This window comes from Emydura macquarii, unplaced genomic scaffold, assembly GCF_026122565.2.
Source record: "Emydura macquarii macquarii isolate MOO-44397 ecotype Brisbane River unplaced genomic scaffold, CSIRO-AGI_Emac_v2 contig_1451, whole genome shotgun sequence".
Classification (NCBI taxonomy): domain Eukaryota; kingdom Metazoa; phylum Chordata; order Testudines; family Chelidae; genus Emydura; species Emydura macquarii.
This window is the reverse complement of record NW_027131588.1, coordinates 19241889-19265295: the sequence shown is the minus strand read 5'-3', so window position 1 is coordinate 19265295 and position 23407 is coordinate 19241889. Positions and strand designations below refer to the sequence as shown.

General features: G+C 38.1%; 1 protein-coding gene across 1 annotated transcript in view; it reads left to right on the top strand.

Annotated features, from left to right (window-relative positions):
• The window catches only part of TMEM38B (transmembrane protein 38B), a 29923-nt gene that overhangs the window by 2443 nt on the left and 4073 nt on the right, over positions 1 to 23407 (top strand). The window contains exons 2-5 of the mRNA XM_067553284.1: positions 9418 to 9574; positions 15265 to 15449; positions 19023 to 19110; positions 21244 to 21361. Of these exons, the coding sequence (XP_067409385.1) occupies positions 9418 to 9574; positions 15265 to 15449; positions 19023 to 19110; positions 21244 to 21361 (548 nt within the window). The remainder of the gene's footprint in view (positions 1 to 9417; positions 9575 to 15264; positions 15450 to 19022; positions 19111 to 21243; positions 21362 to 23407) is intronic.

Below are 23407 nucleotides of genomic sequence, written 5' to 3'. Positions count from 1 at the left end.
AAATATACAACAATGAAGGACCCTTTCATTAATCAGTATATCCACAACAAATAGCAATAAATCAGCAACAAAAGCCACATAGTTATGATCTCCTGCCAAGGCCATGCCTTCTCATTTTCTCAAGCTAGGGAAAATAAATTGACAAATCATCCGGTAACTTGCTGGTTGAAAGCCTTGCTAATGGTCTTGATATTTTTTCCTTATGGCTTTGGACAGAAGAGGTGAGGTGGTTGAAGCTCCTTGGAAATTCAAAACATATAGTAGTTTTGAGGGATTGAACAAAGATGGACCCATACACTCTCCAGAGTCAACATGCCACTGAGGCACTTAGAGGCTAATTTGATTTTCATAGTAGTAAATCCTCCCTGCTTTGGAAGGCTATGTTATTGCACTTCCAACATTTTTCTGCTGTGTAGGAGTTGGGGTAGTATTTGGAAAGTCTGTGTGGGGGGTGCATGCCCTATGAGGCTTGTTCTGCACTATGGATTTGGGGCTATCAACTAGCTTTCACCTGCCATAGAGGTGGGGCAAGTGTTGTATAGAATAATCCAGCCTTGAGACTGGAATAACTACTGTGAAGTAATTTAAAGAATATGGAAAATTCCTCTGCCCCAGAGTAATTTTCCCATATCTGTGTCTTTGGCATTTCATCACTGTTTTCTCAGATTTATGCAGATTTAGGAAGACCATTGCATTGGTCTGCTTCACATTCTGAAGGTTATTTGCTTTAGGTGTATAACCAAGATAAGCATGGAATGTGATGATATTAATAACTTACTTTGTAGGTTGGAGGAGGGTAGTGAGGAAGAAATACATAGAGGGGAGCGTTAAAAAGCAGGCTTTGTCACACTTCTTTATAAGAATAGTTTAATGTCAAACATATTTTTAAAAACAAACTGAAACCTGTATTCAGCAACAACCACTGCTTTTGCAACCTTATTTTCACTCCTAATCTACAGTATTTGCAGACTAGTTGCCTTTGCTCAAATCACATTCTGCATGGTTTCATGATGCCTCATTAGTGTTAAAGGATGCTTCATGGACAAACATAAATGACCATTTATTTGTAAGTGAGTGACCTACTTGAAATAGAATTTCTATGTTTTGAAAGGTTTTATTCCACCCATAATGTTGTCAGCAATAGCAATGCTAAAGGACAGTTGAAATAGAAAAGCAATGAAGCAACAAGCTTTCTAGCTATGTCAGCACTATAGTAAGAAAACAATGATTGAATTGCAAAACACCAGTGTTTAGAGCCAAGAGACTTCTAATGATGCCCAGCATAATCTTCTACTGGACTCCCTGATATTTTTTATTTGTTTGTGATACTTAAATTAACTTTTTATAGCTTAGTGCAGAGATTCCCAAACTTTGGTCTTGCTGGCTTTTGGAGAGCAGGAGCATGATATGGTGATATTTAGTTTCCAGTTGCTTTTCTGTCTTCAAAGATTGCTAAGAAGAGCCTGGAAGTATGAAAAAGCAGGTGAAAACAAGGAAGAAGCAGCCAGCTTACCTACCTCTACTAGGGACTTCTGCTCTGGATGAGGAGGAGATTAAATAGGAACCACCCCTAGGCCTGGTCTACCCTACATGGTTAGGCTGATGTAAACTGCCTTGCGTCGATCTAGCTCTGGAAGTGTCTCCATTTAAATTTGCCTCCTGCCAATGTAAGAGCTTCTCTTTGCCAATTTCTGATACCACCTTCTTAAGTGGCATAGAATCATGGTTGATGCAATTAGGTTGACACAGTATCAGTGTAGGCATTGTGTTGCTTATGTCAACTGTTGTTTTCCTTCAGGAGCCATCCCACAATGCTCCACACTGACAATACTATCATAAGAACGACCATACTCGGTCAGACCAATGGTCCATCTAGCCCAGTATCCTGCCTTCCGACGGTGGCCAATGCCAGGTGCTTTAGAGGTAATGAATAGAACAGGTAATCAAGTGATCTGTCCCATCGGCCATTCCCAACCTCTGGCAAGCAGCAATCCCTGCCTGTCCTTGCTAATAGCCATTGATGGACCTATCCTCCATGAACTTATCTAGCTCTTTTTTGATCCCTGTTATAGTATATAGAACCCCGGTACAAACGCTCCTGGTGAGGACATGCACTGCTGATGCAAGGAGCCAAGTGTGTGCGCACACAAGCCATTTAATAACTGCGGTGGCTGTATGCCGGCGTAAGTTAGGTTGACATAATTTCTGTAATGTAGACATGGCCCATCGGTTTCTGTACTAAGGAACCTTAACGCTAGCGGATTTTTTTTCTACCATTCATGTGAACCTTGATGTAGATAAAGTTTCAGCAGCATCTGGAGTCTTAACTACTTGTTAATTAATACTGCTTCTAAGCAACTTTTATTAACGTGATAAAAATACAAAAAAGTGATGAAAATTTGTCTACATTAAGATTCTATTGGTGTTAACACTGGGAAGTTTTTGCTAAAGATTCCTAGTGTGGACATCACTTTAAGGACTGGAACTGTCTGCCACCATTGGGAAAAGTATGTCCTGGAGAATGCAGCCAGTTGTCAGGGAAGCATATGGAGGGGACTGGGAAAGAGGAACAAAAGTGGTAGTGTGATTAACTTCTTTTTTAAAAAACCCAAACAAACACACACAACACTTACTGCATTTGATAGTTACAAACACCCTCAAATGTTTTTTGCCCTCCTGTTGCTGTTGGGAAGACTGACAAACAGAAAACTGAGTATATAGGAGAGAGAGTGAATTAGATTACATAGAAAATGCTGTCAAATGCACAAAGTAAACAAACTAGAAACAATGTTTCTCTAATCTTTGTTATAATAATCTTATTTACTTTAACAAATAGCAGGTACAATTTTCTGTCAGAAATGTGATTTAATTTGGTGACACAACACCCCAAAATCTTACTGCTGCCGACTGCTGCCAGTCTTACTGCATAGGTTTGTTAATTTTTATTAATCACCTCTATCAATATCTCTGGGTGCTGGTACAAAATATAAAAAGCAAAAATTAACATCTAAGACATAGTATCAGCTGGTAAACTTTCCCTTCCCCTTCTCGACCAGGAATGAAGAAGGGATCCTCAGCTAGTAAACTCTGATCTATGTATGACAGCTTAATGGGTCATCTCTTACATTATAGTAGATGTACTAAAAGATTTATCTTCTGTCTATTTCATTTTGCACCTGGCCCAGATGGTACTGTTGAACACCTGACCCAGTGTCTGAGGGAGAGAGCTCTTTTCTATGCCCTCTCTGGATAAAACTGAGGTGATATTGGTAGGTTGGAGGAAGCTATTGGAAGATATGGCAAGGATGATTTCTACAACTCTTATTTGAGAGGGTGCACCTGCCACTTGTGACATGGTGGGTTATTGCATCCACAGGTGCTGTTAGATGATCATATGACAGCAGAGTCCAGGAATGCTTCTTTACTGCCTGCACCTGACCAGAAAACAGACAGGTTTTTTTGGATGTGGACCTCGTTATTGTGATACATACTTTTGTCACCCCAAGACTGGATTACTGCAGTACATTCTGCATGGGGCTGTACCTTAAATGCGTCCAGAAACTAAAGCTAGTGAAGAATGCAGCAGTCTGCCTATTAAGTGGTACTTCCCAGTTATATAGCACGATACCTGTACTCAGTGCTTTACACAGGCTGCCTTTTGGTTTCCTGATTTAATTTTAAGTGTTGTTTTTGATCTATAAAGCCCTAAATAACTTGGGAACTTGCTGCTTGAGAGACAGTCTCTCTCCTTGTGCCATCTTGCCACAGTTGTGATTAGTGGAGGTATGCTAGCTGGATCCTCCTTAATTTAAGAGGCAGAGCATAGTTAGGCTCTGTAATAAGTTCCCTTCCTCAGTTTGAAATAGCACTGGTGTTCTGACATTAAGAGCATGCTGCAAGGTTAATCTACTTGTGCCTTTTAATGCAGGGGGGAGCAAAATTGTTTTGTGGTGGGTTTAGTCCTGTTGGCTGTCAGAGGGGTAAGCTGCTGTTTACTTTATTTCTGCTTTTGTAGTGTCTGGGTGGCCCAGAGCTCTGGTTTGGTGCCCCTTTTACATTTGTAGAAATCCAAATAAATACAATAAATGTGGGAAGAAAAAAAAAAAAAGCCCTAACTACCCCATATTCTGCATGTGTTCCCCATGTGTGTGTAGGGATCTGGATCTAATGACATTTTCATACACTTCACATGTGGCAGTAAGTAAACCTGATAGTTCACCCAGATCATTATCTCCTTTGTTAACCTTGTCAAGTACAATTAAATTTAATTAACTGCAACTTTAATGCTTGGAGCAGTGATAATAGTATTCAAGCTGAACAGATATCCTCTGATTTTGAACGCTAATTATTGTAATATTGTAAAACAAATCATGCAATACATATTAAATCTTTACAGTCTGTATTTTAGGCTTAGATTTGAAACTCCAAGATACTAGTTGGTGTCTGTTTTGTAAATTTGGCTTTTGTACTGCAGTTCACAAATATAGTAGCTGACTACAGGATATTTGCTTGTATTTATCATTACAAAGGGAGCCTTTTGTGACTATTCCAATTAAGTAAATACATTAAGGGTGATGTGTTGTCTTTGATCCACTTGTGCATCTTTTAATGTCAATAGATGTCCTCTTGTGATTCAAGGGTAGTTTAAAAAGGATAATTAGAGGCTGTCTTTGCTTTTTAAATTTCATTTGCTTGCAATAACCTGTTAGCTGGAAATGTAGTTTTCTTTTAGTGTAACTGTTCTCTTTCCCTTTGGCAATCATTCCTATGGTTAGAGCAAAGATGAAATTTAATATTGCTTGCTTTCTTGTTTGTACATCTCTGGAGACACTTTCACTTTAACAAATATAGTTTAGGGCTTATAAGAGGAGGAAGGGAAAAAACAAAACTTGACTTTAATTAAAAAATATTTAGAAGCTGCAATGGAAATTGTAGACTGACCTAAAAAGGTAAATTGTGGAGGGAAGTTGTGGTAATGTCATCTGTCTAGTTCAGAGAATACCTTAATATGTAATAGGGGGCAGTAGTCCCAACATTTTAGTCTGAGAGACTGCAGTACGTGAATTGCCTTAACTTTATTACAAAAATTGGGCGGGATGGGAGTGATAGTTTTTGTCCTTTTACAGCTAAATGTGGCTAAACCAAGGTGTGAGCTAGCAGTGCTTCAAAAGAGAGATTTTATCACAGTCATAGATATGCAAGGTGCTCATCTCCATATACCTATTGGTCCTTTTAATCAAAGATGCCTTCATCTTTTTCCCTGTTAGTTACATACCTGCAATATCAAGAATTCCCATTAAACCCAGTATCCACATTTAGAGTATTTAACAAACTAATGTCCTTAAAATGGCTGTAATTATGACACAGGGTGTAGCTGTCACAAATGTGAAAACCATCTCACATCAGGAGCTGTAGTAAGCAGAGTAATTTATTGTTTCATAATCTGGGATTAATGCATTCAGAGTTTAACAATGTCTCCTGATAAACATTTAAGCCTATTTTGAAATACAAAATTAGGTAAAGCCATTATAGAGCAAAAGTACAAGCAATAAGAGCAAATCTGATATCAATAAATTAATGTTTCTATCAACTGGATCTCTTGTTGTCATGTATATATCTGCTGTGGGCATGAGTTCATACCAAATGAGCTCTATTTTTAAGGAGAAACAAATTAATTTGTGATGTGGACAATATCTATATTTAAAGCAAGCATTCCAAAACTCTGACCACAGATTTAAGTGCTGAATGTTTTCTAGGGACAGGACATAGTGCAGGTATAGCAGTCTTCAGAAAGACATTGTTCTACAACTTTTTAGAAATAATAGTGGTCAGAAAAGTCTAGTGCACGCAATGAATTCTAACAGTACAAGAAACACTAGTTCAGATACACTGTTTTGTGTCCCCTATACAAATGAAGCTTTAAGTTTCACTCGAGGTTTTTAGGAAAGATTGGGAGTAAACAGCTTCAAAATTGCAAAAATCTGTAGGAGTGTGGAGAAGAATTCCATTGTTTCATTTTCTTTTTCTGATGAATGTAGCTCTCCTTTTTTCCTCTCCACGCCTCCTGCATCACCAACGTACTTTTAGATTAGATTGCAGCTCTGAACAAACTTTTTTATTGATAGATTTGTGAACTACCAAAATACACAATTTTGATAGCATATTTATAAGATGTATTTATCAGATTACTTTCATTGTTACAGTGTGAGCAGCTACCACAGCAACTGATATTTCTGCTTTATCTTGGTACATGTTATTCTCTGCAACCTGTTTTCTTTTCCAGTTTGCATTCTTTTTCTCCTCTCCCTGCTTCATATTTTGCTTTGGGATATCTGTAGGATCAGTAACTAAAAGTGCATCTCGTCATTTTCTCATTGCAGTTCATGCTGTCTTGAAAGTGATATTGCTAGTTGGTGGTCTGTCACCCATTGTGCATCTATATAGGCTTCAGGCAAACAATTGGTAGGGAAGAGTGGTTGAAAGCCAACTACATATGTGCAGACTTGCCCAACACAACCTGTGTGTTTGTAGATTGAGAAACGCTTTCTAGGGCTTACTTGAGCTAGAGGGTGTGAATTTAGTGGGGCTTGTGGGAGCAAAAGATGTTTCACACCATGTTTTATACATTGGAAGTGGTAGACTTTAAGAACATAAGAACGGCCGTACTAAGTCAGACCAATGGTCCATCTAGCCCAGTATTCCGTCTTCCAACAGTGGCCAATGCCAGGTGCTTCAGAGGGAATGAACAGAACAGGCAAATCATCCATCCCCTGAGTCCACTCTCAGCTTCTGGGAATCAGAGACTAGGGACACCCAGAGCATGGGGTTGCAGCCTTCCCATCTTGGCTAATAGCCATTGATGGACCTATCCTCCATGAACTTACCTGATTTTTTTTGACCCCGTTATAGTTTTTGCCTTCACAACATCCCTTGGCAGTGAGTTCCACAAGGTGACTGTGGTGTGTGAAGAAGTGGGGTTTTTTTGTGTCTGTTTTAAACCTGCTGCATAATAATTTCATTGGGTGACTCCTGGTTCTTATGTTATGTGAAGGAGTAAATACCATATCTTTATTCACTTTCTCCACACCATTCATAATATGATAGAGGTATATAAAATCTCCCATTAGTTGTCTCTTTTCCAAGCTGAAAAGTCCCAGTCTTGTTTCTCTCTCCTCAAATGGAAGCTGTTCCATACCCTTAATCATTTTTGTTGCCCTCCTCTGTACCTTTTCCAATTCTAATAGATCTTTTTTGAGATGGGGTGACCAGAACTAATTGTCAGTAGATTAAGGATTCCTTTATTAGGAAAGCCTCTCTCAAGTCTGCACACTCGAATGTCAGGCCTTCCTGGATCTGGAAGAAAAACTTCATTACTTCAGCAGTTTGGGAAGTATCAGTAGAGTGAAATGATAGTATGCAGCCATTACAATGTTGATATTTCCAGATGACTTTTCATTGAATATTTCAACTCCTAGTGGAGAGGTTGGGAGACTGTCTTATCAAAGCATCAACACCTAAGTTAATATGCTCAAGTGTCTTGTTTCAGCAGGCCTTCTTGATGCTTCAAGATCTGCCCTGCACTTTGGTGCTGGATAACTCTTTTGTCTTTCTCTTGATACACATCCAGGGGGCAGAAAGAGTGCTGCTGGCTTCAAATTATGACAGTTCAGCTGAACTATATCTGTGCAGGGCAATCATAACCAACATGGTTGCCCTTCACAATCTGCTTTGGAGTAGACCATGTTTTTCAGGAACGTCAGATTTACTTGCAGATGTCATTTTAGCCACTAAAGAAATGTAGGCAACTTGTATCCCAAGTGCAATCATACGAGGTTCCTAATTGCTTTTATTCTGTCTGGAGCAAACTATTATGTCTCACTGCTGTGAGGTTTGAAGAAGTATCAGATCTTTTTCTGTTTAACCTGGCAAGAGGGCACGTTGTTTTATTTTTGTTTCCATTGAAGTTGCTCATAAATCCAATCTTGGTTGGCATAGAGAGTCACAAAATTATTTAGCTTAGTCGTGACAAGAATTCAATGAGGCATTGATGTGAATGGCCTATCTTACCTAGGCAATTTGGTGACATGATGACAGATGATATTTAATGTAGTTAAGTGCAAGGTGATGAATGTTGAAACTAATAATTTGAACTAATCTCAGTAATAAGTTCTAAATGAACTCTAGTCACTGAGGAAAAAAAGATCTTTGTCATTGTGAATAGTTCAGTGAAAACATCTGCTCCATGCTCAGCAGGGGTCTAAAAAGCTGGCAATGTTAGGTTGCATTAAGAAGTGAGTATAATATGTATTGAAAATACTGTGATCCAATTATATAAATTAATGGTGTGTATTGTTCAGTTTGGTCACCTCATTTCAAAACAGTATATAATTAGAACTGGTTGAAAATGCAAAACAGTGTGAAAATTTGAAATGTCATTAAAATGTAACTCTGGAAAATTTTGACCTGCTCTAGATATATCAGAAATAGAAAGGGTCCAGAGGGGGAGAGGAGAATGAAAATGACTAGAGGCATTGCACGGTTTCCCTATGAGAGAGTTTTAAAAAATTATATAGTTTATAGAGGAGATGAATGTGAGGACGTGAGATATAAAACAATAAATGATGTACAACAGGGGAGTCATTTTTATCCATTCTTATAATAATAGAATAAGGGGACACACAAAAGGCTTTGAAAGATTTTAAACTGATGAATAAACTCCTATTATGCAACATCTAATTAGCCTAAGGAACTTGTGGATGCAAGATACTTTTGAAGCCAAACAAGAATAAAAAAGGATGAGCTATTAACAACCACAATAATGTTAAATAAGATAAATATTTTTAAGGAATATAACTTCCCACTAATTACCTGGGTTTTCTTTCACCTTTCCCTGAAGCATCTGGTACTAGCCACTGAAAGATTAGATATCAGGCTAGAGTCAGACTGATCACAGAACCTGATATACCAGGACTGTAAGTCACTCAACTTCCTGTGTTTCATTTACACAGTGAAGATACTGCCCATTGTAAAGTGCTTTGGGATCTTCTGATGAAAGACATTGAGTACAGAGCATTGTTTTTTGGGTGTTAGTAGGTTCCATAGCAATATTTTGGCAATCATAGCGTTCTCATGTATAGGTATTTTTCTTTTCCTGATCTTTCCTTAAGATGTTTGCCTTTTTGAGGAGATTGAAGTGTAGAATTTTGGTTGCAGCACCATTCATATTATTACCTGATATTCAATGCTTATCTTCAATGATATATAATCTTATCAAACAAACCAAGCCAGTGTCTAAATAATTTGGATGTTATTGATGATATTTAAAACAGTTTTAAAATGATTTGATATGTTTGAGACCATGTTGTCTTGTACAAATATGTCATTTACAGGCTGCCTTTTTACTTCGTTTTATTTCAGGAGCAGTGGAAGTGTCACACCAGAGTCCAGTTGCATGTTGGTTTAGTGCTATGCTTTACTGCTTTGGTGGGTCTGTTCTGTCTTCCTTGATGCTTGCAGAGCCTCCTATAGGGTTCCTCGCAAACAGCACTAATATCTTCCTGGCATCTTCAGTCTGGTAAGCATGCACAAGAGTATAAAATAAGTACATTTGTTTTTTGTATTAGTAAAATTATACTTGGACTGGGTGCACACTTTTAAAGCATAGGGTCAAGCTTTCACATCAGTCAGAAATTTGACTTAAAACACCTTGCGATGCTGGGACCCAACCTCTAAACCAGTCAGAAGGGTCACTGCACAGTGATGGCAAGTAGTTCACTCTCTTTCCTCAAGAGTGAGAGAGATGTGCTCCCAACCTTTGCCAGCATTGGAGAAAAATATATGGTGGCATACTTTGCAATCATTGCTAGGCCACTGGGCCAACTCATCCGTTGAATTTTGTACTAGGAAAAGCAAATACGGTCACTTTTTATACACTCTCCTCAATCTGTTAATGTGCTTTGTGAAAAAGTGTAGTTTCCAGTATTGCCATACATGTATTAGGAAGTCCTACAATATTACTTCTCACCTGAAGCAAAGGCTTATAAGGTTGATATATAGTGGATGTTTCTCCATATGTTTGTAGTGGCATCAGCACTAAAGAGAGTTAAACGTTGTCTTAATTTCTCTTTAGATTACTGCTTAAAATGGTAAAACAAAGGTATAATTTAAAGCAAATAAGTTGATTTTAAGGCCATAACCTTAACTTACTTAATTTTACATACTGGACAAAAGGACATTCATGGTTTTGAAATCTTGCAGTACCTACATAAAAGGGGCTGAGCTATGGCTGGAATAGCAGCTTTCACCACATATTGTCTTGGCACACACACAATTTAGTTATTAGTTTGTCCTGTAAAGTAAAACTTAATACTACAGACATGACTTTTGGACATTGAAGAATAAGCTGAAATCCCTGTTCACCCCATGTAAAAATGGTACTTTTTATTACAAACCTGTTGATTTTTTTTCAATAACCCCAGTCAGAAGTCCTATTTGTTGCCAGTGCTCAAAGTGTCTACAAAGTTTGGGGTGGGTAGAATGGGGAAGGTTGAAACCTGCCAGAATTTTGATATTTTGGAGGGAAGAGGTGGGGGGGCAACGCCCCCCACATTGCAGTGCCTTCACCAAAGTGGGGTGGTCCTGGGGGCAGCTCCACACCCCCTCCCATCTCCTCCTCTCCACTGAATCTCTGCCCCATGGCCAGGTCAGAGATGAGAAGCCAGAGCTGGGCAGTGCAAGCAGGCTACTGCTCTGGCTGGTGCCATGGAGTGGGCAGCTGCAGCACTCCTCCATCTCCTCTTGCTGCTGTTGCCGAGGGCCCCAGATGCTCCTCAGCCCCCTTTGACTGCTCACGCAGCCAGTAAGAACCACCCGGGTAGGGGGGACCCAGCTCCAGGGCCAGCAGATCCCTCAGGGAGCAGCTACCACAGCGGGGCCCTCTGGGCAGATGGCCCCTAGTTAGCCCCTCCGTGCATCCCTAGCTCCTCCACCCTCCGCCCCCTGAGCTGCCTGCAAACAGCTGCTAGCTGCCCATCTCCCTGCACCTGAACTACCCCCCTGCCTGCACCCTGAGCAGTTTTCAAACTTTATATGCTGAGCTCCCCCTCCCTTTGAGTTATAGTTTTTGGTTGCGCCTCCAGCTGAACTCAGACAGGCTGGATGAGATTGAGGTGGCACTCTCCCCCCAGGCTCCAAGTCCTGCTGGGCCCTGCCTCCCCCTATAGAAGTTAAACTACGTTTATAGGGCTCCCCCATCTGGTGATTGAAGACCCAAGTCCCAGCACCTTGCAGGGCTAACGCCCCAAAGCCATACTCAGATGGACGAGCTGAAAGCTACTTTCTAAATGTAGTCTTGTAATAATTCTTAGTTTTATTTCCTTTAAAATATATTTTCTGAACAAAATTTCAAATGTACAAATCCCCATTTAGAATTTACTTTTAGAAACCGGTTACAAGAAAGATAATTATTTGCTTTTCTTAAACTAACTGGTCTCCTTGAAATCTAATCAGTTACAAAAGACTAAGCAGTATCAGATACTAAATCAGCCCTTTTGGTGGCTTTATAATCACAGCCTGTGATTATAAAATCATATTTTATTTTAAAAACTTTGTACTCTTGCTGCATGAGATTCACGAAAGATAGATTCCTGTTTGTATGCATCCAGGGAAAACAGTAAAAGTAATGGTATGCAAACTGGAAAAAATAGAGAAATATATATATATTCTGAAAAGTTCCAGGGGGTAGCCGTGTTAGTCTGTATACAGCAAAAACAACGAGAATCCTGTAGCACTTTAAAGACTAACAAATTTCAGCGGGCATAAGCTTTCGTGGGCTGCAACCCACTTCGTCAGATGCATATATATTCTGTAATCTTGAATGTTACCTGCAACTATAATAGATAGACAGTTTTCACAAAAGACTTTTTTTTAAAGTTGACAATGCACCGAAAGACATGGAAGAGCAAAGATCACAGTATATAAACTAAATGTACTGTTATATCAGACTTAAGTGAAAATGGTGTATATTACTCATGACCCCGTACAAACATTATGAAACTTTTAGAATTATTAGTTGTATAAAAAAATGTCATTCTTGCTCACTACTAGAACTTTACATTGATTTGTCATATGATTCTTATTTGGTCTTAAAAGTAAAATAAAGCAAAATTTATACACCAATACATAAAACTGGTAATGTGACACTTTGTTTTCTCTATCTGGTAATTCAGCATCAATAACCTTTTAAAATATTATGTGGAATAGCAACATCTACTGGTAGCTATTGGTAATAGCATAAAATAAGTGTTTGGATAGTAGAAAATAACAAAAATAGAGAACTGTAGATGATTATGCCATTGTTCTACAGAATGCTGTGGACATTTTAGTTTTCTAATAAACTATTTTATTCTGTTTTTAATATTGGAAAAGCAAATATTATGCTTCATAATTACAGCACTAACACAAACAACTGAAAACTGGTAAAATCCATTTGAATTTCCCCACAGTTCATGGGCTTTTTAATAACTTCCATTAGTATGTTTAATTATTAAGTGGCTGAGTAGTATAAAAATATTAAGCCAGATTAATCCTTGGAGTAGGAAGGTGAAACTCCATTTACTGCACCACAGTTACATCTGCTTGCAAAAGGAATTAATTTTGTTCAGTGTCTTTGAAGTGTAGATATTGTCATCACTCTGCAATAGTATTTATATGAAGGAACCACTTGCACAGGAGAATGCTGTGAACATAAATGTTAACAATTCAGTATTCAGCCACAAGAATTTCGCATATGTAGTTTGTAATCATTACACAGATCCTATGCAAACTGCATAGTGAAACAAAATATTAAAATGTTCCATTGAGTTGGTTGGAGGCAACTATGAATTTTATCAAATGTATTAGAAAGATTTATAACACTTGCAATAGATAGGCTTTTTAATGAACAAATTCTTAAACATACACACATTCATGTAGATCAAGTGCACTGAATTATTAATTTGATTTTAAAAAGCTAACCATTTTGTGAAACCAAAGACTAATATGAGCAGAACTCCTTATTGTTCACTAGCCGCTGATCTTCAGTATTTCAGTTCAGTTGTGATTTTTATTTTACATGACTGATCATAGTGGCATGCAGAGTTGCAATCTCTTGCAGAATGCTTTAGGGTAAAAAAACCCCCCTGAGGACTGGATCGAACTTATCCACGGTATGTAACCATGATTTACCAGTGACAAGAGTTCATGTGTTCAATATCCAGAGTTTTAATTGGCTATTATAAATAGTATTTGCACAATAACGTCTTTGTATCCATGCTGTCATGCGCGCAGTCATTCTTTCTCACCATAAAATAATTTAATAAAATAATTGTTTTCCTATATAAGAGGAGGAAAAATGGATCACTAGTCAGTGCAAAAGAAAAAAGTGGATGTGGATGTGCTCTTATTTGAACAGTAATCATGCAGTAATGCAACTTGTGACATTTATTGCACATAAAAATGGGTTATTGCGCAGATGAAGTCATACAAATTATTTTACTTAGTCCTTTCACATCTCATTTTTAAAAGTTTAGATTATGCTAAGGTATCCTCAGTCCTAGGTTGCTATTCACAGATCTATTCAATGATTACATACAATCAGTCATAATTATTGAATCCAGAACTTTAATTCCACGCTTGCACTGGAGGAAGGAAATGGGGAGAGGAAGTTATTCAAAATTATGGAGGAGAATCCAAATTTTTGAATATGTGCCGCCTCAGTTTCAACTTCCCCATCACTGTTTACTCGGTTTTACTCCTCTCCTTCTCCCCTCTTGGGATTTCAAGGACACGGGTTGCAAAGACTTAGATCTGCTCCTCTCCCAGCAAGTACTGAGCATACCTCTCATGTGGCTTCTTGTCTTCAGAATAATCACAGGCAACAGCACAAGAGTCACACTCCATAGGTCTCAAGAAATAGGAAGACTTGATAGATCTCAGGCTCTCCAAGGAGGGTGCTTACTTCTTTCAGGGCCCAACCAAGAGACTGGCTTCCCATAAGAGCTGGGCAGGGACCAAATAGAACACTACACACCAACTGCTTCTTGTTCTGTTGTGCTGGAACAGCTGTACTGATTTCCAAAGGGCTGGGGCTAAGTGGCTGCAGTTCAACATCCAGTACACGATTCCCCATCTTGGGCAGCAATGAAACTGTAAAGACTGATTTAAGTACAATCCCAAACAATAACATACTCAGTTTAAGATACTGGATCTACAAATGTGAATCAAACCCTGTTAAATGAAAAAATGATAGTATTACCTAAACATCTAAAAATGAAAAGGCTATGAAAGTAAAATGTGCAAGACTTTTATTGTGCAGTAATCTATCCAGCTTCAATTTTGGTATTGTTTTAAAAAGTGAATTGTTTGAACATATGAGCGTCCTTGAATTGTTAAAGCATGAGACTATAAAGGGCCATCCTGAAGTGTAGCCTGCTTGTGGTGGAAATGGCAGGGTAAAAGAGCCCATTTTTGGATAAATTGGAGCCCACAGCTGTAGATTCCTTAAATTCAGAACACTGCATAACAGCATTCTTCTTTAAAGAAAACTGCAATGGTTTGCTTAGCTCCATAAACTGAAAGTTCAAAAAAGTTACAAGCACTGGTTGCTTTAAGAAGAGAAATGTATTTGAAAATAGCTTTAAATCAAGACTGGCATTGACTTTAATAAGGGATGGCAATCTTGCTAAAGTTATATAATTTTGTGTCACTGGCAATATGAGAGCCCTGTGTCAGAATATAAATTACCCTTCTGCTCTCATACTATTTTAACAATTCAAAGAAGCTTTTTTAAACAATAAACAACTTTAAAGCTGGATAGCAACTTGAGAGAGAGAAATCTTGGTGATCAATAAGCTTAAAGAAAGGTATGTGCTCCGTTCCAAGGATGGGTTCAACTTGTTCCTTTGTACTTTAAGGAAGCCTTGATAAACAATTTCATGTGTTTGGGAATATATTTTGTGTACTGATCTTGTGTTTTAGGTGCTCAAACATCAGGTGATGGATATGTTATAAATACCCAGAAAGAGATTTAATGAGAGAAATTCTAAAAAATGAATATTCTAAATTTCACTTTGGAGCTAGAGTCCTAAAAGATATAAGGAATGTATAGGAAGAAGATTAAAGAATTCTTAGTAATACTCCAAAATTTATTTTAAAAATATGCTTTAGGACTAGAGTAACATTTTGTTGCAAAGAGATTTTAAGTAGAAATTTTCTTCTAAATTTCAGGTATCTTATATTTTATTGTCCACATGACATAGTCTATCGATGCTTTTCCTTTCTGCCTCTTCGACTGATGGCTGTAGGAATGAAAGAGGTGACTAGGACTTGGAAAATAACAGCTGGAATTGCACACGCCAACAGCCACTACAAAAACGCCTGGTTTGTCATGGTAGCTGTGGGCTGGGCCAGAGGTAATGTGTAAAATTTCTTGTTCTGATGAATTGTGAAATTTTAAGTTGTATTTAAATGGTAAACCATGTAGTCTTAGAAGTAACACCATGACCTACCTTGTGGAAATGATAGCCTTAAATTCAAACTGTTATTCCTCAAGAAGGGAAAGCTGTGTGTCTGTGCAGCAATTTCTCTGGTCAGATTAGGGGAAGCATTGACTAGCTTGGGAGGGAGCCATGTCTAGCCCTTAGATGGAAAGATGGCTGTCCTCATGCAAGGATTTTTTGGATGGGTGGTTGAAGGCTAAAGGAATCAACAAGGCTACTGTATAACTTTATGATTATAATGAGTAACTTTTTAATGGAGCTGTTCTTACAGCAATTGCACTTCTATATGATTGGACTGTTACTTTTCTAATTTTTTTTGTATGTCCCAATACTTCAGTCAGATTGGATACACTAGAAGCATTTTATATCACTTAATTGAGTTGTCCCCTAAATTAAATAACTACCACATCTTATATCTAGAAATGTGTTACACATTTCAGAGCAGCAGTGTTTGGTTTACTCATGTTCTTTATATCTCACTACAGTAGAGACACCATTGGCTATACTCTGGCTTTACCTTTTTGAGCTTGGTATTGTAGTTTATTTCCACTGTGAAAGGGAGCCCACAGACAGGTCAACAAAAGTAATTTCAACTTGTGTTGGTGTTTTATTATAGAGTTCACTGAACAGCCAGAGTGCCATATTCTTATGCCTTATTTCCTGCATGCACGCACTCTCTCCTCCATATGTGTATGCATATATAGATATGTAAACTGTTGTATACGATCCTGGAAGAAAATGGATTCTCATAAGGACAGCCATAATGGGTCAGACCAATGGTCCTTCTAGCCCAGTATCCTGTCTTCAGATAGTGGCCAATGCCAGGTGCTTCAGAGGGAATGAACACAACAGGGCAATTATCAAGTGATCCATCCCCTGTTGTCCACTCCCAGCTTCGGGAATTTAGAGGTTTAGGACACCCACAGCATGGGAGTTGCATCCCTGACCATCTTGGCTAATAGCCATCGATGGATCTATCCTCCATGAACTTATCTAATTCTTTTTTGAACCCAGTTACAGTTTTGGTTTTCATAACATCCCCTGGCAACAAGTTCCAGAGGCTGACTGTGTGTTGTGTGAAGTAGTACTTCCTTTTGTTTGTTTTAAACCTACTGCCTATTAATTTCATTGGGTGACCCTTGGTTCTTATGTTATGTGAAGGGGGTAAATAACATTTCCTTATTCACTTCCTCCACACCATTCATGATTTTATAGACTTCTATCATATTCACCCTTAGTCATCTCTCTTTCAAGCTGAAAAGTCCCAGTCTTTTTAATCTCTCCTCATATGGAGGCTATTTCATACCCTTAATCATTTTTGTTGCCCTTCTCTGTACCTTTTCCAGTTTTAATAGATCTTTTTTTTTCAGATAGGGTGACCAGAACTGCACACAGTATTCAAAGTGTGACATACCATGGATTTATATAGGGTCATTATGATATTTTCTGTCATATTATCTGTTCTCTTACCTAATGATTCCTAACTTTCTGTTAGCTTTTTTTGACTGCTGCTGCACATTGAGTGGATGTTTCAGAGAACTATCCACAAAAACTCCAGGTTCTCTTTTTTTGAGTTGTAACAGCTAATTTAGACCCCATCATTTTGTAGGTATAGTTGCAATTATGTTTTCCAATGTGAATGACTTTGCATTTATCAACCTTTAATTTCATATGCCATTTTGTTGCCCAGTCACCTAGTTCTGTGAGATCCTTTTAACTCTTCACAGTCTGCTTTGGATTTAGCTATCTTGAATAATTTTGTATCATCTACAAATTTTGCCGCCTCAGTGTTTACCCCTTTTTCCAGATTATTTATGAATATGTAGAACAGCACTGGTACTAGTACAGATCCCTGGGGGATCCTACTATTTACCTTTCTTCATTCTGAAAATTAACCATTCATTCCTACCTTTGTTTCCTGTTTTCTTTTAGCCATTACTGATCCATGAGAGGACCTTCCCTTTTATCCCATGACTGCTTACTTTGCTTAAGAGTCTTTGGTGAGGGACCTTGTCAAAGGCTTTCTGAAAGTCCAAGTCCATTATATCTACTGGATCACCCTCGTTCATATGTTTGTTGAACCCCTCAAAGAATTCTAATAGATTGGTGAGGCATGATTTCCCTTTACAAAAGCTGTGTTGACTCTTCTCTCACAAATTGTGATCATCTGTGTATCTGGTAATTCTGTTCTTTACAATAGTTTTCTCCAGTTTGCTTGGTACTGAAGTTAGTCTTAATGGCCTGTAATTGCCAGGATTGCCTCTGGAGCTTTTTTAAAAATTGGCCTCACATTCACTATCCTCCAGTGATCTGGTACAGAAGTTGATTTAATTGATAGATTACATACCACAGTTGTTAGTTCTGCAATTTCATATTTGAGTTCCTTCAGAAATCTTGGGTAAATACCATCTGGTCCTTGGGACTCATTACAGTTTAATTTATCAGTTTGGTCCAAAGCCACCTCTGTAGGCACCTCAATCTGTGATAGTTCCTCAGATTTGTGACATTAAAAGAAGAGCTCCCCCACATTCTCTGCAGTGAAACCGATGCAGTGAAACCTATAATACCACTCCTGTACTTTCATGACCTACTTTTTCATTCCTGTATATTTTGTTCCCTGGTATTACTCTGCTCCATTGATTATCATTGTTCCACCAAGTTTCTGTGATGCCTATTATATCAATATCCTCATTTGATACTAGGCACTCAAGTTCACCCATCTTAGTATTTAGACTTCTAGCATTTGTATCCAAGCACTTATAAATTTGTCATTTTTTAGTTGTCTGCCATTAAGTGATGCAATTGAATAGGACTCTTTCATTTGACTGCTTCTCTTCAGTTCCTGCCCGTACTTTATCAACTTCTGTCTTCTCTTTACTAGAATATAGAGAATCCCTATTAATAGAGCCTCTCCTACTGTATGACTCTGTCCAAACCAGGTGCTCCTACACATCTGTTGGCTTTTCCCCATTCCTCAGTTTAAAAATTCCTCTACAACCTTTTAAATTTTACATTCCAGCAATCTGGTTCTGTTTTGGTATGGGTAGAGTACATCTTTCCTTTGTAGGCTTCTCCTTTCCCAAAAGGTTCCTTAGTTCTTAATAAACCTAAAACCTTCCTCCCTACACCATCTCCCTCACTGAGTCTTTGTCTCCTGTGAACAATTTAGGCACTGTGTTCTTGTTTAAAAGTGACAAATGACTTAGATGTCTCAGTTTTGTGTACCCAACTTGAGGCATCTTAACAGGACCTGATTTTCAGACGGTGAATGCTTGGCAATCAGGTCTCTTTAAGGTGTCTCAGGTTGGTCAACAATGTCACTAATCACTACTGAAAGTTTAGATTCTGTTCAAATCTGTACTTTAGGAGCAGATCCTGCCCCCATTGAAGCAGAGGCAGTTTGCAGAGCCATAGATGGAGCAGCATTGGACTATACGTCAGTAAGAGATCATGCTATTGAGACGTTATAATTTTTTGGATTTTCAGGAGCTGGTGGTGGCTTAATCTCTAACTTTGAGCAGTTGGTGAGAGGTGTTTGGAAACCTGAAAGCAATGAACTTCTGAAGATGTCCTAGTAAGTTTGTGTAAACCATAGTACAACTGGAATAATTCTATACAACTTTTTTCTCTTTGGCTCTCACACTCAAAGACCTACATGAGTGACTTTCTTGGTAAAGCTTTTAAAAACAGGTGCTAGGAAATTGCATATAAATTCAAAATAAATGAGTCCTAATGTTGTGATGACTGGCCGGCCTATGTGAAATGAATTGGAAGTCTCAAATGCTTTCCTCGTGAATAATTGTCTCCACCACAAAATTGAAACTAATTGGCAAACGTTGGCAACTTGTGCAGAGAAAACAATAATTTGAATGGCAGTTGAATGGCAAAAATTAACCTTCTCTCCTAGAAATGTAGTTCATCCAGCTCAGAAATGAAGCACATTGTGGCAGGATAGTGTGCATGAAGCTTACACTCCCATGTGTGCTGGTACATATTCTGAAGGTAAGTAGATGACTTTAGGACTGTCGTTCTGGTGGAAATATTCCACCAACGCTAAATTCTCTATTTAAAAAACAAACAAAAAAACCCAGTTGCACTCTTCTGAACCATATGCAAGCTATCTGTTAAATATATAGCATTGAAATACATCAACCCATGCCTCTGGTGCATTGCAAGATAGGAGATGCTACTTGAGTTTTGGCTTTCAGTTATTTGTCTTGCAGAAGCTAAATTGGGAGTGTTATGCAGCACTCAGTTTAATTTCTGCAGAAGAGAGAATTGGGACTGGCTGGCAAGCCACAAACTACTGCTGAAAAGGGAGACAAGCTCACAGAGAGCACTTTAAATCCCCTTTGCTCCCCCATGTGACTTCCCAGCTGGTTTCTGTGGAAATGATTATTTTAAAAACAGGGTTATGACTTGTGATGTGATAAAAGCAGCAGGAGCAGATAAACATTTAGGGATGCTGGTTTCATGTAACTGTCCTTGGTAATAAAGAATGACAGGAGAGAAATACAAAAATTATGAGCAGAAGTATTTCCAAAAGAAAGGATTGTGAGGCTTATGGTGTCAGCTGCTCTCTGGTGACATAAATACTTCAAAATTGGGGAAAAAAGTAATTTCCGCCAGTTTAAAACACTGCAGTCACTTTCTTCTTTAAAAATGTGCTAGCTGAAGGAAGAATGAGTTTTAAATGTTAAAAATTGTGGTATTGCATATAGTTTTCTGAAGGGTAAAAGCTGAGATTGCAATATGCCAGAACAGAGAGGTGTTGGACATAGATGACTGTCTTCACATCCTGAAATTATTTTTGTTAAAAATTCCCTTGACAACTTTTTTCAAATGTTCTCCGTTGGTTATAAAGTTAAATGCATGAATCTAGTTAAAGGTGTGATAAGAAATGAAACTTGACAAATCCCAAATCATAAGAATATAAATGTAGGGTTATACCGCTGGCTTCCTGATCAGGGAAAAGATACCAAGTACACAAAGTTGAGAGTGTACAGAAGGAACTAAGTCAAATAAACAGTAATAATGGATGATTCCAGCCTCCTATGAAGTGGTCAAGTGTCACAGTGGTCTAAGATCTAGACAGGCAATTTCTTGATACCTTAAATGATTGGTTCTCAGAACAGCTTGTTCTACAGCACACAGTGAGGAGAGCTTTTTCTTAACTGAGTCCCAAGTAACACATAGGAGTTGACTGAAGTAATAAATTAAGTTGAGCCACTAAGTAATAGTGACTACAGTATAATTAAGCTGAAAATCCTCAAGGGATGAAAGTACCACAAAATGATTAGAGTCTTGGCAAAAACTTCCATAAGAAGATTGCGTGAAAATATTGGGACAGTTTAGTTTAGAGGTGACTAATAAAGGGATATCTCAGATGTATAAATTAAATAACGGTATGGAGAAGGCAAACTGGGTGTTTTTCTTTACAGTTCAGAAACAAAGAGATCTTCTAAGAAATTGAAAGCCTCCAAACTTAAAAAAAAACTGGTGGAAGTATTTTTTAACAAAATATGTAATTAGCCTGAGAAACGTGTTGTCATATTGTTGCCACAAGCTTTTTATCGTTTACTTTCAGCCTAGCAAATATTATAGTTACATTTTTGTATGCTATCACTTTTCAATAATAATTTCTATTAATATAGGAAAGCGAGGAGAGAAAATTCACACATGTATCTTTACTTTGTTTGATTTCCAGCCCTGTAAAGGTGACTCTGGTAGGTTCAGTACTCTTCACATTGCAACACATCCAGAAGCTACAGATAGCAAGACACAACCTTATGTTTTTATATACCATCTTTCTAGTGGTCACAAAGGTAAGAATTTGGAAATTTATTGTATATGTTTGAATAATTATACAGCAGTATTTCTCCCAAAATGAATGTTGTTGAATATTAAAGCAAGATGAATGTTGTTGAATATTTCTCTCTTGATACTCCACCAGAATATTAATCAAAATTTTCTCTTGCTGGAAAGATCTAGTCAAACTCAGTTGGTGAAAATGGCATAGCTCAAATGAAGTCAGTGGAGCTACCCCAATACCCATGGAGGATCTGACCCCTACTTAAGTAACTCTTCCATATGTGAAGCAGACTACCAGGAAGTTTTTTGCATCATGACCTTTGCTAGTTGCGATAAAATATTTCAGAAATTTGGCACAGGAAATTGATCTATCAAGTTACTCAATTATTTGAGAGAGATATACCATTAAGGCACAACAGGTTGTCTTGCCAATCTGTTAGTACATTTGGAACAAAAATGAACTGCAGCCAAGCCCAAGTGTTTTTAATCACTGAATACGTTTATAAGTGAATAGAACATGCTCTGTTTTATCTTAATGCTGTTTTTGTAAAGTTTGTATTTTTGGATACATCCTTCAAAATAATGGTGAAGGAGAAGAGAAAAATAATATGAAAAGTGTTTACTATCTTTTTGTTTATAAAAGGTGTGCATGTCTACACATGTGAGATATATGCACAATTACTGTTCTTCCCTTAAATCTTCTTCCTATGTTTGATCTCTAATCTATCATGTTTTGCATTTATCTCCTCCCAGGTAGGCTGGGCTACATTCAGAACTGTGTTAACCCTAAAAAGGCAAAGTTGGACTCAGTGTCATCTTAGTGGTAACAATCTTGAAGGTTGCATTCCGTTTATGAGGAGATATTGAAGTGGTGGGCGAACTGTAGAGGAGAGTTCAAAAAGAGCAGCCTGCCTGCCTGCCACAGGGCATCCCTAGCAATATGGATTTCAGAAACATTCCGACTCGGGGGTGCTATGGTAATACAAATAATCATGATCATTAATGCTCCAGACTTACTTTTCTTAAAATACCTAAACATCAAAGGTGCACTCAGGACACCAGGGAGTGGTGTTAGGAAATGGTTGGATGTGGGAAGGGGGATCTCCAGCCTCAGCCTGCCTGTGCTGCTGCAGGCTGTAGTACAATGACACACAACTTGTGGCACCAGTTCTGCAGTGGTGACTTGTTAGGGAGCTTGAGGGCAGCTACTAACTGTAATGCACTTCTAAATTGACACAATTCGTGCAGATCTGGCACACAGACCTATGAAGTAGTGTCTTGCTTTCCAGACACTTCTGAAACCTCTCTCAGAATCAGGGTACTATTCTAGTCTTTGATGTAAGGTTTATAAATACTATATTGGGTCTATTAAAGGGTCCTTTTTCCCTAGTCCTGGAGAAAGTTCTTCCAACAAATTTGTTTTAAAACAGGAGTTGTTTAGGATACATGATACCTAAATCAATGTTGTCCAACCTTCACAGCATGGAGGAAGTTCAAGGTCGAGGGGCCACAAATAACACTCAGGCAGATTCTTTTCTTCTTTCTGAGTTGAATTCAGCAGCAAGCCTCCTGCTTGGGATATACCCCAGTGCCGGGGATCTTCAGAGGTATAGCACCAGCATAGCCTCATTCCCCACAGGCCCTGGCACAAGGATGTGTTGGAAGCAGGAAGGGGAGGAATGGCTGAATCTTAGGGTGAAAACTACAGCCAGGAACAAATATTAGTGCTGGAACCATTATTTATGAAGAGTCTATATTAGAATTTAAAAATCTTATTAGTTAAGATTTTAACTAGTTGCCAATTAGCACGTAACATGACTAAGAATTGAAGTCTAGACAGGGTCCTCTAATTTTATGGTAAACTTATTGCTTTGTTTTATACATATCACTTTTTTAAAGTTACTTTATTTCAGTGTTCAAGATAAATTTGGAATTAGTAGTTTACATTATGACTTTATATGCAGATACATGTGGTCACACATCTTATACCTAACTGGCTAGAAAATGCTTGCTAATGTGGGCAGAATATCCTGAACTGTATGGATGGTTTGAAGTCGTAT